Raw genomic sequence first — 15,602 nt, 5'->3', positions numbered from 1 at the left:
AGAAATGCTAGTCAATGTCAGTGAGCTAGATGAGTCGCTCGTGTGAACAAGCCTTATAGTTTGCTCAGGTGTATTGATCTCCAATTTTGAAAAGAATAATTAATCAACACACTATTATTTCATACTTGGGAAAGTTAGTCAAAATTTCTAACTAGTTAGAAGTTAGTCCCATAAAAAGTAACTGATAGAAGTGACTAGTTAGTTAGTTTAAAAAGTGACTGATAGAAGTTATTAGTTAGTTGAAAAACTAACTGATAGAAAATAAAATTAGTTTTTGACATTTGTAAAAGATAGCTGTTTGTTGGACGGTTGTTTTAAAGGATTTCATATGTAATAAAACAATGACACATCTTGGTTACTAATTATTGTGTTTTAATTAAATATTAAATAAACATCGTCACATTTACATTACATGTAATGTAAAAACATTCATTACTACAACAAAATTTACTTTAAATGACTATTAGACTTTAAAAGAAGTTGTTTTTCAAAATTGGTGTCGCTGATTCTTCCTCGTCTGTTACTCTGTTAATGATGACTAGGCTTGCCGCACCGAACAGGCGTTCGCAGTGAACAAAGGTGTTTTTTTTTTTAATGTGTAGATTTATATTTGTAGTTATCTTATTATAATGTATTTGTTTCATGACTAGTGAATATTTTGTTAGTAAATTTATAACTAAATAATTATTTACTCATTAGTTTGCCGTGAGTGAATACTGAAGCAATGTCAGTGTGGTGGCCAGGTACACATCGGCAACGCCGCAGATTCGCACGCGCTCCCGCCCAGCTGGGAAATATCGTACAAACACCAGGCGGCCCGCTACCAGTCACGGGAGAAATTGTTGTCTACAAATATAAATCTGTTTAAAAACCACCTTTGTTCGCATTATAAAATCTGTCATATTGGTGTTATTTCTTGTGTCACGGCAAACACGATGGTATTTTGAACAAAATGTTCAGTGTCTTATTAACGATGTTAGCATACGTTTTAAAAATTATCAGCAGCCTAAAAACTACTAGGAATATAATGTCAGGCGCAGCCTTTTGGAAATAGGCCTGTGGGGCAGAGCCCTTAAGAAATTTGTCTATACCAATACTTTTCGGCAAATATACACACCCTAAGCTTCATTTTGATATGCCATCATGGTATAACCATAATAGTTTTCCTACTCTACCTCCGAAGAGCCACACCATTACCTTTTTCTCCTGATGCAAAATTACACTAGTTAGGTAAATACTAAATAGGTTACCACAAAGGTGTTTAACAAAATATAAATTATTTAGGTTCAGTACAAAAATGTATTGGTAATATTTACATAGATATTTACAGCCTTAGATCTACAACTGTCTAGTCCTCGTCAACATCTTCTTGCGTTGCACGAGCTCCTATGTTGACGCTGGTGGCAAGGTCCGTTTGTCCTGTCTTGAGCCGATCTCTAATCAATTCTGCGATGGCCCGCTGAGTTCTCTTCTCTAACCTCTCGAGTTTCTTCGCAACGTCTCGCTTCAAGTCCCAGTCTGGTTTGCGAGGAGCCAAATTTGAAAGGTCCTGAAACATAGCAACACAACAGTGTGTAAATATAATTAAATATTAAAATAAATAAATAAAGATTGTGTGATCTGTATCGCTACAAAAATATCCTACCAGGAACAGCCAAGCTGAAACAGTCAATAGCGTTGACAGTGCTCAATACAGTTTTTTTTACTTACGGCAACAGGATCTCTGGGGAATAGATGCCGTTTGCAAAATATGCAGAAATCTGCAGTGTGTTTCAGTTACACTATCCATAAGTGTGATCAGGGTATCTCCTTCTCAGGATGCTATGGGGTTGTTGTCAATGAATGTAAATATTTTTGTATATATTCGTTTTATTAGACTCAAGTAGTTTAAAATAACAATGACACATTAATCTATGCTTTGCATGATTTGATTAAAGATTAAGTTGAATTGATGCTGTGTGCAGGGTGCAGACTTGCAGCCTCAGCCATCAGATCTTAGTACAACAAGAGCCTACTTGGTGCGGAAGCTTGTGGCACAAGGGGATGCGACTCAACACGAGACCCAGCAAAGGCATTGCTCCACTTTTCAAAAGTGCAGCTAAAAGAGGGTAAAAGTTTTAATTTGGCCCAAAGCTCTACAATGATATCACCAAGCATCTCAAACAGCTGGGGGTCCTAGCTTTCAAAAGATACATGAAAAAAATTGTAAAATAATTTTATGTTTGGTTCTTATTTTATCATACTTGTTGTTTTGATCATAATTAACTGCATTTACGTTATTATTATTTGACAACATTAAATCTTTAAAGCAGTGTTTGTACTGAGAGACTCAGAAATAAAGGCTTTAAATTATTAATTTTTGACATTCATTTTATTTTTACCTTTGATTGTTTAACAAGGATCTTAACATATTAAAGGTTGATATTTGGACCATCACAAGTAGGCTACCATGACAAACTTTGATATACACCTATTTCTGCAAGTGAATCTCAACAAAAACAGTTGACATGAGCTGCAACCTAGAAGTCAAGCTTGAATCTACAATGTTGGAACGCTGGGTTTATTACTTTGGGTTAGAAACAAACTCTTTCAATAGAACCTTTGTCTATTAGACATTCCATCCCCATGTTAAAGTTGTCGCAAGTTGTTTAAACAAAACTGTCGTAGTTGATGTGAGCCACCTACAGATTGCGCTGATCCAATTTACTGATTTCTTTTGAGTACAAGAACTATTTTCCAAGTTGTCTGATTGAACGACTTATTGTGAGCTATAGCAACTTTCATGACCCATAAACTATGGTAGCGACAAAATTTAACGTACAAAATAGCATTTTAGACACTAGCGTATTCTATGACTGGCTCACACAACAACTATGCTCTTTTCATTAAATAATTGGCAACAGCTGGTCCATATAGATGGGATGTCTACTTCAGTATCCAATAGCCAATGATAGAATTCCTTCATTAGAAACAAGTATTTTGGGTTGCTAATTTGGGTTTATTAGCCTACTCAATTAATAGAGATGGGGTTGCCACCTAGTTGCGTATTTCAACCCAAATATGAGTGGAGGATGGGTGTAGAGTGGATTGAGACGATCTGTGTAGCTTTTTACTGACTAAGATCAGGTGTTTCAGTAGTCAGGATCATTTCCTTAGAGCCCAATGATCAGGGACAGCTGGGTCCAGTTTCGAACCATCTTAAAGCTACTGAGTTTCACAAGATCGAACTGGCAACCTTTTAATTGTTAGTCGAGCACTATAACCACTCAGCTACTAATGCTGCTGTACATGCTGCACATATATACCGATAACTAATCAATAACTAAGGAGTCTAAGGCATATTTAAAGAACTATCTAACTAATCCAAATAATGTAATCCTTATATATAATACTTGAAGGCGATTTCTATGAAACACTACCCCTCTGTTAATAATGGACAAATTTTTACAAACGATGAGTCAAAATGAAGTATTGTTTGAGTAGACACCCCCTTTCACCAATTCCTGTAATCTTTATTACAGGAATTGGTCCTCGGGCTTTGCCACACAAGCCATCAAAATCCCAATGTATCTCTTATGGATAAAACATGTTGTTTACTTAAACGGACGAATAAATTGTATTAGTATTAATTACAGCTGTTCATAATAAAAACATGACACACACAAAAGCGTTCGTTTTCAGTTTCTATAACTGGAGTGGAGTGATTGGTTACATTATCTTTGAGTTGACTCTTTTGTCATCGGACTGTTATTTGTTTTGAAATAACGCCCGTAATACTTTGCAATTGCTTGAATTCAAGCAACAGGTTCACTAGTACAATTATAATGGGAGAGAATGATTGTTTGTGTTAGTCTGTTGTTCCATCACAAGAAAACTACGTGTCCAATAATACTGAGATCGCGCAGGTAAAAGCTCGGCTCAAAATATTAACCCACTAACAGATTATTTGTGAAGTTCATTTGCCTAAGTAAAAAAATTCCTTGCAGACCCCAGAGAGGCCCCTGGCAACTGTCGTGTACACCCTTAGGGAAATGTGGCCTGAGCATAATACAACTAAACAATGTCTCCATTGTCCTCATTACATTTTTACTAAATATATGTTGGATACAAATACAAAATCACCCAAAATGTATTTAATAGAGATAAATGATGTATTTTATTTTATTTTTAAACTGTGCCAATATTTCTTTCTTCTATTTTATTTTATTACAGATTTTACTAGGAAATTTACTACTAACCTACACCACAATAAAGCACCCATTCCTAGCTAAACGCAGGCATAAAAATACCCGTTCTTTCCGGTTTGCTGCTGCGCAAAAATTAAATGGAATGTAGGGGATACCGGCACTCACCGGTAAGCATTTAGTGTGGCAGAAAGGAACTAGAGCAGTCACCGGTGAGTGGCCCGCAGCGAACGTGTTATCTAACTGTTAATCTAACTAAGAAAGAACCTTCATAACTATTATATAACTAAATACTGACCAGTTCTTCAATGACCACTTTGGAGTTAGCTGTCTCTAGTTGGGACTTGACTTCACTTTCTACATCTCCAGGTTTAGCTGCAGGAACAACGTTCTCCTTCAGTGATTCATCCTCAGGAACGTAACTCCGGAATTTGGGCCTGGAGAAACACAAAGAATTAATAATCACTTTACTAAGCCAAGCAGTAATAGGCGTAAACACTTCATCTAGGCCTACATACTTTAATCTGAATATGAATACAGGGTGAGTGTAAAATCCAGTGGATCTGGGTACCTAAGTTACTAAGATCAGTCATTTCTTTAGACAAGATAATTGTTTGAAGACCCAATGAACAAGGACCAGTTTCAAACCATCATATAGCTTCTCACTTCCCTCAGGATTGAACAAACGACCCTCTATTTTGGGAGTGTTACACGTTGTCCTATGAAATAAGTCAATGTCACAACGTACAAAATATAATTTTTGAGCTGTCTCACGACGTCCAGTATAAACTATTCAACTGTTGCACGACGTCCAGTATAAACTATTTGACTGTTGCACGATGTCCAAATCTCATTATGTCCAAAAGTACAGTGACTGCAAGAAACATAGTCTTTCTACAAGCTTTGGACGGCATGAGAATGGTCGTCATGCAACAGCGTACGTTATATTCTTAAATATTAGCAGTAGAACCACGTCCAAAGCCACTGCTAGTTGCATGACGTCTAATAGCTCAACCCTGTTGCACGACGTCCAGAGCTCATCCATACTTAAGTAAATTAGACTGTTAGGTTTGTTTAGTTAAGGTTAGGGTCAGTTAGGCTAGGTTAGTATGCGCTACAGTCAGTTTGGCTGTTTTCACAGTGTGCCGGCACTCTGGATGTCATGGGACAGTGCTGAGCTATTGGTCGTCGTGCAACTGGCAGTGCTATTGGACGTGGTTCAACTGCTACTTTTTTAAGAGTGTAAAGTGTGCTGTTTCACATCGACCAATCTCATGACATCCAGAGCTTGTAGAAAGACTATGATCATTGAAGTTACTGTACTTTTGGATGCCGTGCAACAGTCCAATATTTTATATTGGAAGTCACGGCACTGTCTTATATCATTGGATGTCGTGACACTTGGACATCGTGAAATGCATCTTTTTTGGCGAGCAAAGTAGGCTAACCACTAATTAACACCTAAAGATTAAGTTGGGATGAAGCTACTACAGCGGGAAAAGATATATCTTAGTCATGCCTACTGTTTCCAAGGAGACAAAATTCAAACAATTACAGTAATTACATTTTGTATAGCCTAGTTGAAGTTTTTATAAAAAAATAACATACCTAAAAACTAATAAAACAGTACGAGGTGTTAGCCCGTTCTACGTACGGGAACAGTCAGTTAAAACTGTGTATAAATCAGAACAGCTAGCTTACACGTATAAAGACAAATTTTATAACAGCCTACAGTAGAAAGAGCAATTATCAATTGAGAAAGTGTATAGGCCTAGTCAACGATATCAACTTCCAATTCCATCGCATACCTGCCTCTTCCATAATAAATATCAACACAATACAATTACTCATACTATACACAATTTCCAGTAGGTCTGAATAGAAATTCCCTAAAATAAAACGAAAACATCCAATAAAATTCACAGTACACATAATTATAACGTTGGTGTCCTGACATCATTAAACAAATCGTCCACACATATCCTTTATATCAATTTCACTGCATCAATTGCTAAATAAATTAAGTGTAAACAAAGAAAAGTAAAAACAACAACATATAGTTTGTTTTGGTTAACAGCTGAGTCAAAAATAAAATAATATTCATTTGAACAAAAGAACTTTTCACATGTTGAAGGAATTTAAAACGTAAAACACGCTAGTAAAGCTAGTGACGTAATTAATTGTCTATGTTTATTATCCATTCCGTTATCAGTTCTAATATCCTTAATAATTAAACCAACCTCATTTATTTATTTATTTTATTTATTTTATTTCCAACGGCAGCAGCCAATTTACAAAGATAAACATGATGGTTGAATACAACAAAATAGGTAAGCAAAATTTGATGATAAATATTAAGTTAACAAAGATATAACAGGTTATAAATATCCAAAGCGTAACAACAAAAAAAAAATAAGATTAACAAACAACAATAAATACTCTAACATAGCAACAACAGAAAATAAAGGTTAACAAACAACAATAAATTAATTACTAGTCTTTCCCAGAAAGAAGAAGAGAGGAGGCCTGCCGACGAACCTGCTGAAGTCCATCGAAAAACAGGTCACACCCGGACGCAACTCGATTTCCCAGGCGAGTAAACCTTGCGAAAGGACTGTTGAAGTCGAAGTTGGTTGAGTGGTATCTTCGACCCAGCAGATCTCGAGATCTTGTGTTTGTAGGCACTCTGAGGTCGATTTCAGCTAGGAGATCTGGACAGTTCATGTGACCATTGACTATCTTCCAGAGAAGAATAACATCAGCCACGTCACGTCGCAGGGCAAGAGGTGACAAGTTCAGATTGCTGGACAGTTCCTCCACAGGCACATCAAGATAGGCAAAACCCAGCCGGACACCAACCAAACGAAGAAAACGCCTTTGTAGAGCCTCCAGTCTCGTCCTATTGCCAACAGTGTAAGGCGACCACACGGGACTTGCATATTCCACTAGCTGTCTCACAAGGGAACAATACAGAGAGCGAAGAGCAGAAGGGTTGTCGATGCCTCTGGAGAATCTTGCTATGAAACCAAGCATCTTGTTTGCTTTGTTACTGATGTGATCTATATGCCCAGAAAATCCCATGTCGCTGGAAAAAATAACGCCTAGGTCTTTTATACACTGGGACCGTGGAATGGATGTACCAGAAATGGAGTATACGTACATGACTGGGGATTTGATGCGGTGATAGGTTATACAAGAGCACTTACTGGGATTTACAGACATGTTATTCCTGACACACCAATCCTCAATTTCAGAAAGGCTATTTTGAATTTCTTGAGAGTCTTCTGGTGTAGACACAGTAGTGAAAATCTTCAGGTCGTCAGCAAATTGTAAGGCCTTTACAGTTAAATTGTCTAGTAGGTCATTGACAAAAACATTGAAGAGGCAAGGTCCCAGCAAAGAACCTTGTGGAACTCCTGAAGAAGGTGAGAACTGAGTGGAAGTGGTAGAACCAATCCTCACGACAAGAGAACGTTTTTGAAGATAACTAGAAATCCATGACAAAAGAGGTTCAGCCACTCCGTAGCCCAGCAACTTAGACACAAGAATTGTATGGTCGACCTTGTCGAAGGCTTTTGCCATATCAATGTAGGCTGCATCAACTTGGTAGTTCTTGCGAAAGGCAGACAAGACATATTCTTGAAAGAGCAGGAGATTGGAGACAGTAGACTTGCCTTTCATAAAGCCATGTTGGGAAGGATGGATTATTTTGGATAGAAAAGGATTCAGTCTATCTACCACGATACTTTCAAAGACTTTGCCAATTGCCGGCAGAATAGTGATTGGACGGTAGTTCCGTATGTCGCTGGGATCATTTGCTTTATGTAAAGGAATGATAAAGCCCGACTTTAAAGAGCTAGGGAAGATTCCTTTGTTAAGTGATTCGTTGAACAACACTGTGAGGGGTTCAGCTAAGAGAGATCGGCAGTGATGAAGCATAGATGGCGGTATATTGTCAATTCCAGCTCCCTTTGTAGTGTCCAGATTCTTAAGCTTGCTGAGAACTTCTTCAGTTGAGGTTGTTATGACACAGAGAGAATCGAAGACGGGATAGCTAAAGCTAGGTGAAACTCGTGACGATGGAGAGTAGACCGAGTTGAAATAACTGGAAAACAGCTGACATATGCTTGTTGTGTCACTGGCTACTTCGTCATCCAAATGCAGACTAGACGGCATGTCAGGAGTATTTCTTTGAGCCTTAACTAGTCCCCAGAAAGCTCGTGGATTAGAAGATATGTTTGATTGAACATTGGATAAATATCGAATGTGGCATTCACGAGACAGCGACCTACAATTATCTCTCAGCCTTGAGAATTCATAATAATGGACAAGATTGAAACTTCTCTTGAAACGTGCATGCGCAGCTTTCTTTTCAATAATGCATTTTTTTAGGTCATCATTAAACCACCTAGGGAAGCGTGAGATACCAAATTTCTTCATCGGACTTGCATTTTTGACGATTTTCTCTAAGGAACTTTCCAAAAGATCAAACTTTTCATCAGTTGAGATCGGCTGGTGAATAAATCCCATATCTGCTTCCTGAAGGGCTATAAAAGCAGCGGGGAGGTCACATTTCCCCAAGTTGTAGCCGCTGTAGCTGTTGTCACAAGTAGAAGGCATATAGCACTCAAGAGTAAGGGACAGAGGAGGGTGATGAATTTCAGGTTTAATCAACCAATCGTTGGCCCTGATAACTTGCACTTCACTATCAGAATGGAAGACCAAGTCCAATGTTACTCCTCTATGGTTTTGAACATGATTTATCTGGAAGAGAGAGTGCAGAGAAGACATGTCACGGAGGTATTCGCAGCAATGTTGAGGAAGGCCAGATACAGGTAAGTTGACATCGAAGTGAGGCAAGTTGAAGTCTCCAAAAATGAGTGTCTTCTTTGGGAAATTTGCCAATTCGACTGTCTCAGTAACCGCATCACAGAATTCACGGTAAACAGAAAGAGGACTTGAAGGAGGAATGTAGACACAAGCCAGAAGAAGATCAAAACCAGGTCCCAATTTCACAAGGGCAAAGACACTTTCAATGTTGAATCCAGAGTATAGTCGCTTAGACATAAGCTTCTTACGAACTGCAAGTAGGGTTCCTCCACCAGAACTTTTGTGACTTGTAGCAGCAGACCTATCACATCTATGAACAATGAAGTCAGTATCGCCAACGACTTCGGAGTCGGGGATATCAGGAGAGAGATTTGTTTCACATAGTAGAATAACATCATCAAGGCATGCAGATAAATTATTTTTTAACTCGATGAGCTTCGAACGAAGACCATTTACATTTTGGCAGTAAACATTCAGAGAAACATGCTGCTGCTTACCGTTGGAATTTATTCGTTTTTTGGCACAATAGAAGGCGTTCCATTCTTGTATCTAATCGTTAGGGAAGTATCACCGGCATCTTGTTTGGACTTTAAGGTGGCACGAAGAGTCTCCAGATGTCTCTTCTCTCGAGGAGTTCGGTCATGAGAGATTGATATTCCCCGCATGCTAATAGGAACATCATTTTCATTGAAGTTTTTGAAAATATAAATAGCAGCGCCTTCAGACGGCATACAAAGCATAAGAGGACGATTTGTCCTTTTTTTCCCCAATCTAAAATGACGAACATCTGAATACTGAACATTAGACTTCAAATGAACTAGAAAATCCTGGACAAAAACAGCATCCGCAGTTTTTGAGACTGTGTTGGAATCGGGGATGTTATGTACAATAACATTTTTTGCACGTCGATTACGATCATTGCATTCGGATAAGACATCTTCAAAAAGCTGATCACTACCCGCTACCTGTTTATCCTTGATAGTGCTTAATTCCGATTCAACATAGGCCAAACGAGGCTCAAATTCCTGTAATTTGGAGGTCACTAATTCCAGGTCTTGTTTTATAAGTTGTAGTCCTTCTGAGAGTTCTGTTTTAGTGGCAAGGGAGGACAATTTAGAGAGAATGGCATCCAGCTTGGCATCTATTGGGCTTGGCAGCGTCTTTTTACAGTCAGTTCTATGACAATACCATTTTATACTGTTATCGTTGCTAGATCGTTGGTATTCAGATTTAGACATTTTCACACATTCTCTGTGAAACCATCTCTCACATTCGGCATCACAGCACAAGCCATCTTCTGTATCTAAGACTTGCTTTACACAAATAGGACAGGAATTAGACATAATTATAGAATGTACTGAATTTTATATCTCAAAAATATGCTTTGTGAAATGCAACAGCGAGAAGGCAGACAGTTCATAAATCAGTAGCTACTCAGTTCACCACTGGAAGTGTGCTTTTTATATAGTATTTATGTTGCTTAGCAAACCTGATATTCAAAGGGCTGTGGCCAGAGAAAAAAATTGGCGTGAGATGACTGATGAAAAGACTTTCCAGATCAGACAGAAATGTTAGTGACGTCACAAGGGATATGGCCAGATATTAGACAGGGATAGTTTATTGAAAAAGTGTAGATTTTGGAAAACACACAGTGGAGTTCACTCACAGGCTTTTGCGAAAAATAGCGAAGTAGAAATGAGATAGTGCAAAACGAGGTAAGTTAAAAAGAAACACTCAAAACTGTAGTGCCCAAACAAGAGTCTCCGCATAGTAAACCACCATCTTGGAAAAAAAAAGAATCAATGTGCATGTGAATCAATGTGCACCGTAATTCCCCATATTCATTTATTTTAACTATAAAATATTCAGCGCCTCCAAACGTAACCACAACTAAACACATGCCAAACAACTTTTTAGATTTCATAAAAGGATAGTTAGTCTAATTGCAGTATCCTAGGTCAATGATGACATTGTGCTCAATCTATGTCATTCATATCTGTATATCTTTGGATAAAATCCGTCTGGGTTGTGGTGGTAATTTAAAATTGTTTTCCTGAGGATTATTGATCTCCTTCTTTATGACATCAATATTTCTGGGCCTAATCCAAACAAAGTTTAATCATTCAAAAACATTGATTGTAAACAACCCAAGATTAATTAAAACTTGTAAAAAATGGATTTTCCTACCCTTTCCTAAAAAATAAGTCTACAGGTATAAATATTCTCTGAAAATATCTTTGATCAGGCTCATCAAATTTAAACGGCGGCCATTTAAACATTTTTAGAGTAAAAATCCATAAAACCAGCCATTAAAACAAAAACGTAAATGGCTAGCATTTTGAAATTTGATGAGCCTGATCAAAGATATTTTCTGAGAATGTTTATACCTGTAGACTTAAAGTTTATAGGCCTAGGCTACCAAGTTTCATAAAAATATATCCAAGAGCTTTTGAGTAAACTTCGGCTAAACTAAGCCGAAATCGAAAGTGTTCAACAAAATCAAACTAATGGAATGACTTTTGGTGAGCTATAGCAACTGTTATGACCCATCAACTTGGTCAGCAACAATAAAATAGGTGGAAAATGGAATTTTAGCCCATAGCGCATTCTGTGACTGGCTCACATAACTAGGCTATGTTCTTTTTTAGTTAAAAATTGGCGACAGCTGTTCCATATAGATGGGATGTCTACTTGCGTATCCAATAGTCGATGATATTTAAGATGGGTTTTCCAAGGCACATAAGCGGTACGTGGAGAAAGCGATTTTAATGGCGGTTCGCTTCGCTTCAAGAAAAACAGTTCTATTAAAATAGCAAAATAGCTGAGACAAGAGGTGCATGGACTCTGCACTCCCAATTCCCCTTAAAACCCTGCCATGGCCCCCCCTGCACCTGCATTGGCCTGGGAAAACCCAGCTTAAGACTGAAGATGGATAAGGTAGGTAACATTTTATATCCAGGCCTTATTAGGATTCTCGTCTTGGTGACAAGAATATTAAGAACTGGGCAGCCAATAAATGTCTGACAGTTAGTGATGGGATAACCGAATAGTTTCCATGACTGAATAATCAATCAGTTATTTTTAGTTGAATGAATCACCGAATGAATTTGAATTTAGTCATTATTCACTGTCCCAAACCATGACTAATTTTTATCTTATGGGAAACTGAATAGCATTTAGTCATTTAGCGTCAATCAGTGATTTTTAGTCGAACAAATCGCTGAATAAATTTTAGTTAGGTACCGTACCTGATGATGTGACAAACTAAATCACCGAATCGCTCAGTAAGACTAATTTAACCGAATCTAGGTAAAATAAAAGAAATACTCTGTTCAGCCTCAATAACCGATTGATTCGGTTATTTTCATTCAGTGATTCCATCCACTATTGACAGTGATGTAAGAGTGAATAGTTCTTAAGGTACCCAGTTACAACTAAGATAATTTAGGTACCTATCTTAAACCTAGGTAGACACTAAAGAGATTTAAAAGTTGAATTAATTTCACTTACTTAGGCAGCGTGCCGACCTCTGAAGTTGGTTTGCTCTCTTCTTTATCATGGTCTTCAACTTTCCTCTTCAAATTTTTTAACCTTTCTTTCCTTTTGATTGCTTCTTCCTCCAAATTACCTATCTTATCTTCTGAAGTCATTTTCTTACAATTAATTTAGTATGGTTCAACGTCAGGGTCTTAGTCTTAGCGTTTTTATCCTGTAAAATAAGGAAAATGAAATTATTATGCTAAGTCTCAAATAATTGTTCCTTTTTTAAGTTTATGTTAGGTGTGCATTTGTGCAGTCCATTAATATAGGCCTTCAAGCTCAAGATCCATTCTACTTACAAAATTAAATTATAATTATTTTGAACTTTATTTTAGGCCTACCCCGGTACACATTTTTACGCTAAGTTATCACTTGGATGACGGCAATATGACATATAGAGACATTAGTCATATATGAATTTAGTTGGCCTAAATGATTTACTATTCAAACTTTAAAATGATTTATATATTAGCATACGTTACCTAATCATAAATTTGTTATAAAATAATGGGACTGCTAAGTTAAAAGTAATTTCAAGACTGGCAAGGTTTTTTTTTCAAGGCTCTTATCCAACCCCATAAAGATAGGAACTACCACTCTCTCTTCCATAGCCATATAAACTATGGTCTGGCATTGTGGGGGCATAGCCCCGCTACCCAAAGTCTGCTGCTACTTCAAAAGAAGGCCGTACGAATAATAACATCGTCGAGTAAAACTGACCATTGTCAGCAAATTTTCAAGGAGCTTGGTATCCTGACCATACATACCCAATATGTGCTTAACATCCTAGCCCTCCTGAAAGAAAATGAGTCATCCTTCATGACTAGAAGTGTGCAGCATGATTACGGGACGCGCAGAGCATTTGATCTTGACCTGCCCTGCTGCCAACTCAGTCACAGTCTGAACTTCTACCCATGGCTACATATTTGACTTTTTATTACGCTGCCAAAAGGAGTTTGCTCTTGACAAAAAGTGATTTAAGTAAACGCTAAGCCAGAGTTTGCTCAGTTAACTGTAATATTCCTGGCAAGAAATGTTTGACGAGCCTCTAGTATTTTTAAATAATACCGCCACACCTCTCATTTTTGCTTTGTTGTGTGTTTTTTTGTAAATATATATTGTAAATAAGACGCAATCTATCCAACCTTGTTGGTCAAAGATGAAGGAACCAAGAATTTTTGATTGGAAAACCTGAAACTGTTTAGCCTAGAGCTAGGGATGAGCATCGACAGTAGTTGTTTTCGAAACATCAATGTTTCTCTGTCGATGTTCAATGTTTTTTACATCGATAGTAGAGTTTACCAATGTTTTCGTCGAACATCGATGTTTTTGACCAAGTAGGGAAGTTATTGAAATATTGATGTTTTCCATGACTGAATTGCATTAACTTACTGTAGGTTAATTAGCTAGGCCTTTGTAGCACAGAGAGCAGACAAAATACTGAAAAAAACATAGCCCCGAAAACGTTGATGTTTTTAAGTTATCGGTACATCGATGGTTGACATAAACTTATCGATGATCATCCCAAGAGCCTATGATAATATAACTTAGATTAAGGTAAGTTACGTACGGATTATCTGACCCATCCCATGTTAATGTTACGGTTGGACAAGCTTGCGTTCATCAGTAAGGTTACGGTAGGCCTAATCCATTCCTAAATCTGTAAATCGGCAGTTGAAAACAGTGTTTTGGAAGCCGTCACTAATGGGCCTTCATATGCCTACCGGTACTGCTTTGAAAAGTGTTTGAAATAAATGGGCCAAGTGTTTTGGTAAACACACAAATCCTCCAGACTTGCCAAGGCCAACAGTAAAGGATTAAAGATTAAATACTGTAGGTCTAGTTTAATAGGCTACCTAATCATACTGAGAACGCATTCCAATGGCTTAAGTGAAGGGTTTTATGCCTAGTTAGTAACCATTACCTTTAAAATTGAACTAGTGAACTGCAGTACTCATTCTGTAAGAATATCATAAAACTGTTTTAACTAAACTAAAGGTGAAGGTACAGATGTGGAATAAATGGGATATTACGTTTTGAGGTTAGTTTTGATAGGTTAGGTTTAGATTAGAAAAATAAAAACAGCAAAAAGGGGCATTATGAAAAAAGGCCACGGAAGGTGAACTGGGTGTTTAGTCATGAGGCTGTGGAGTAAAGTTGAATTGGATCGAACCCGTGCGGTCCCATATGGTCGACATTTCAAATTTCAAAACTGAAATATTCCCATATAGCCGACAGAGAATGAGATGTCACGATGTCAGCGATGATGTATCCGATGTATCATTGCTATCGGTCATATGTAATCCACAATCCACCCATCGAATCATACTAACAAAACAAGAGACTCTCATATTAGACGTATTGAATTGAATACATTACCGATAACGCCAACAGTACCTAACCATGTCTCTGAAAACCATCATGGTTTTCAAGAATCAAGCATTTTTATTTCCATAAAATGCAGTTACATTACTGGAAAACGTCAGTACAACTACAGCTAAAATAAAAACTAAAATGGGAGAATGGTACAAGGTTTCTTACCAATATAAAGAATTAAATTCCTGAAATTAAATTCCTTTTGTTTTGGCATAGATAAACCCATAAACAAGTATATAGTCATTTCATCCCATCGTAAATTTTTATAATTATCTTTCGTAAATCTTGCTAAGTGTCGACGATATTTTGTTTTTGTTATCTTAGATAATTTTGTGATTTATTTGTGCTTTACTGTTTGGTATTATCGCTAGGGGACGAGTTATTGTCTATGATTAGATCGTTTTATTTGGTTAAACGAGGTTCAAAATGATTGAAATAACAAGAAACAAATTGTTAACAAAACACAAAATTCAGTAAAGGTTATATAATTTTTAGTGTTTTTTGAAATTAATTTCTAACCCGGTAGGGTGGTGAGAAAAATAGTTCGATTATAGTGTTCTTCGTATTTTTGAAATAACAAATCCCCACCACAGCAAACCTGCTGTATTAAACCCATTAAATCAGAATTGATCATCCTACTAATATTATAAATGAGAAAGTTTGGATGTATGG

The 15,602-nt window shown here is 37.2% G+C and overlaps 1 protein-coding gene across 1 annotated transcript; it reads right to left on the bottom strand.

Annotated features, from left to right (window-relative positions):
• Positions 1–1,118: 1,118 nt before the first annotated feature.
• LOC128992195 (coiled-coil domain-containing protein 12-like) lies at positions 1,119–14,581 on the bottom strand. Its single transcript, XM_054415662.1, has 4 exons — positions 14,479–14,581; positions 12,525–12,723; positions 4,483–4,621; positions 1,119–1,549 (listed from the first exon to the last, which is right to left on the bottom strand). Exons 2-4 carry the CDS (start codon positions 12,662–12,664, stop codon positions 1,349–1,351), a joined length of 480 nt encoding a protein of 159 aa, XP_054271637.1. The 5' UTR covers positions 12,665–12,723; positions 14,479–14,581; the 3' UTR covers positions 1,119–1,348.
• Positions 14,582–15,602: the final 1,021 nt, after the last annotated feature.

The sequence above is a fragment of the Macrosteles quadrilineatus genome, unplaced genomic scaffold, assembly GCF_028750875.1.
Source record: "Macrosteles quadrilineatus isolate MER2022 unplaced genomic scaffold, UCM_ALF_1.0 Scaffold_1__1_contigs__length_201487025, whole genome shotgun sequence".
In the NCBI taxonomy this organism is placed as follows: Eukaryota; Metazoa; Arthropoda; class Insecta; order Hemiptera; family Cicadellidae; genus Macrosteles; species Macrosteles quadrilineatus.
The sequence above is the reverse complement of the archived record's forward strand: the minus strand, read 5'-3'. Positions and strand labels throughout refer to the sequence as shown.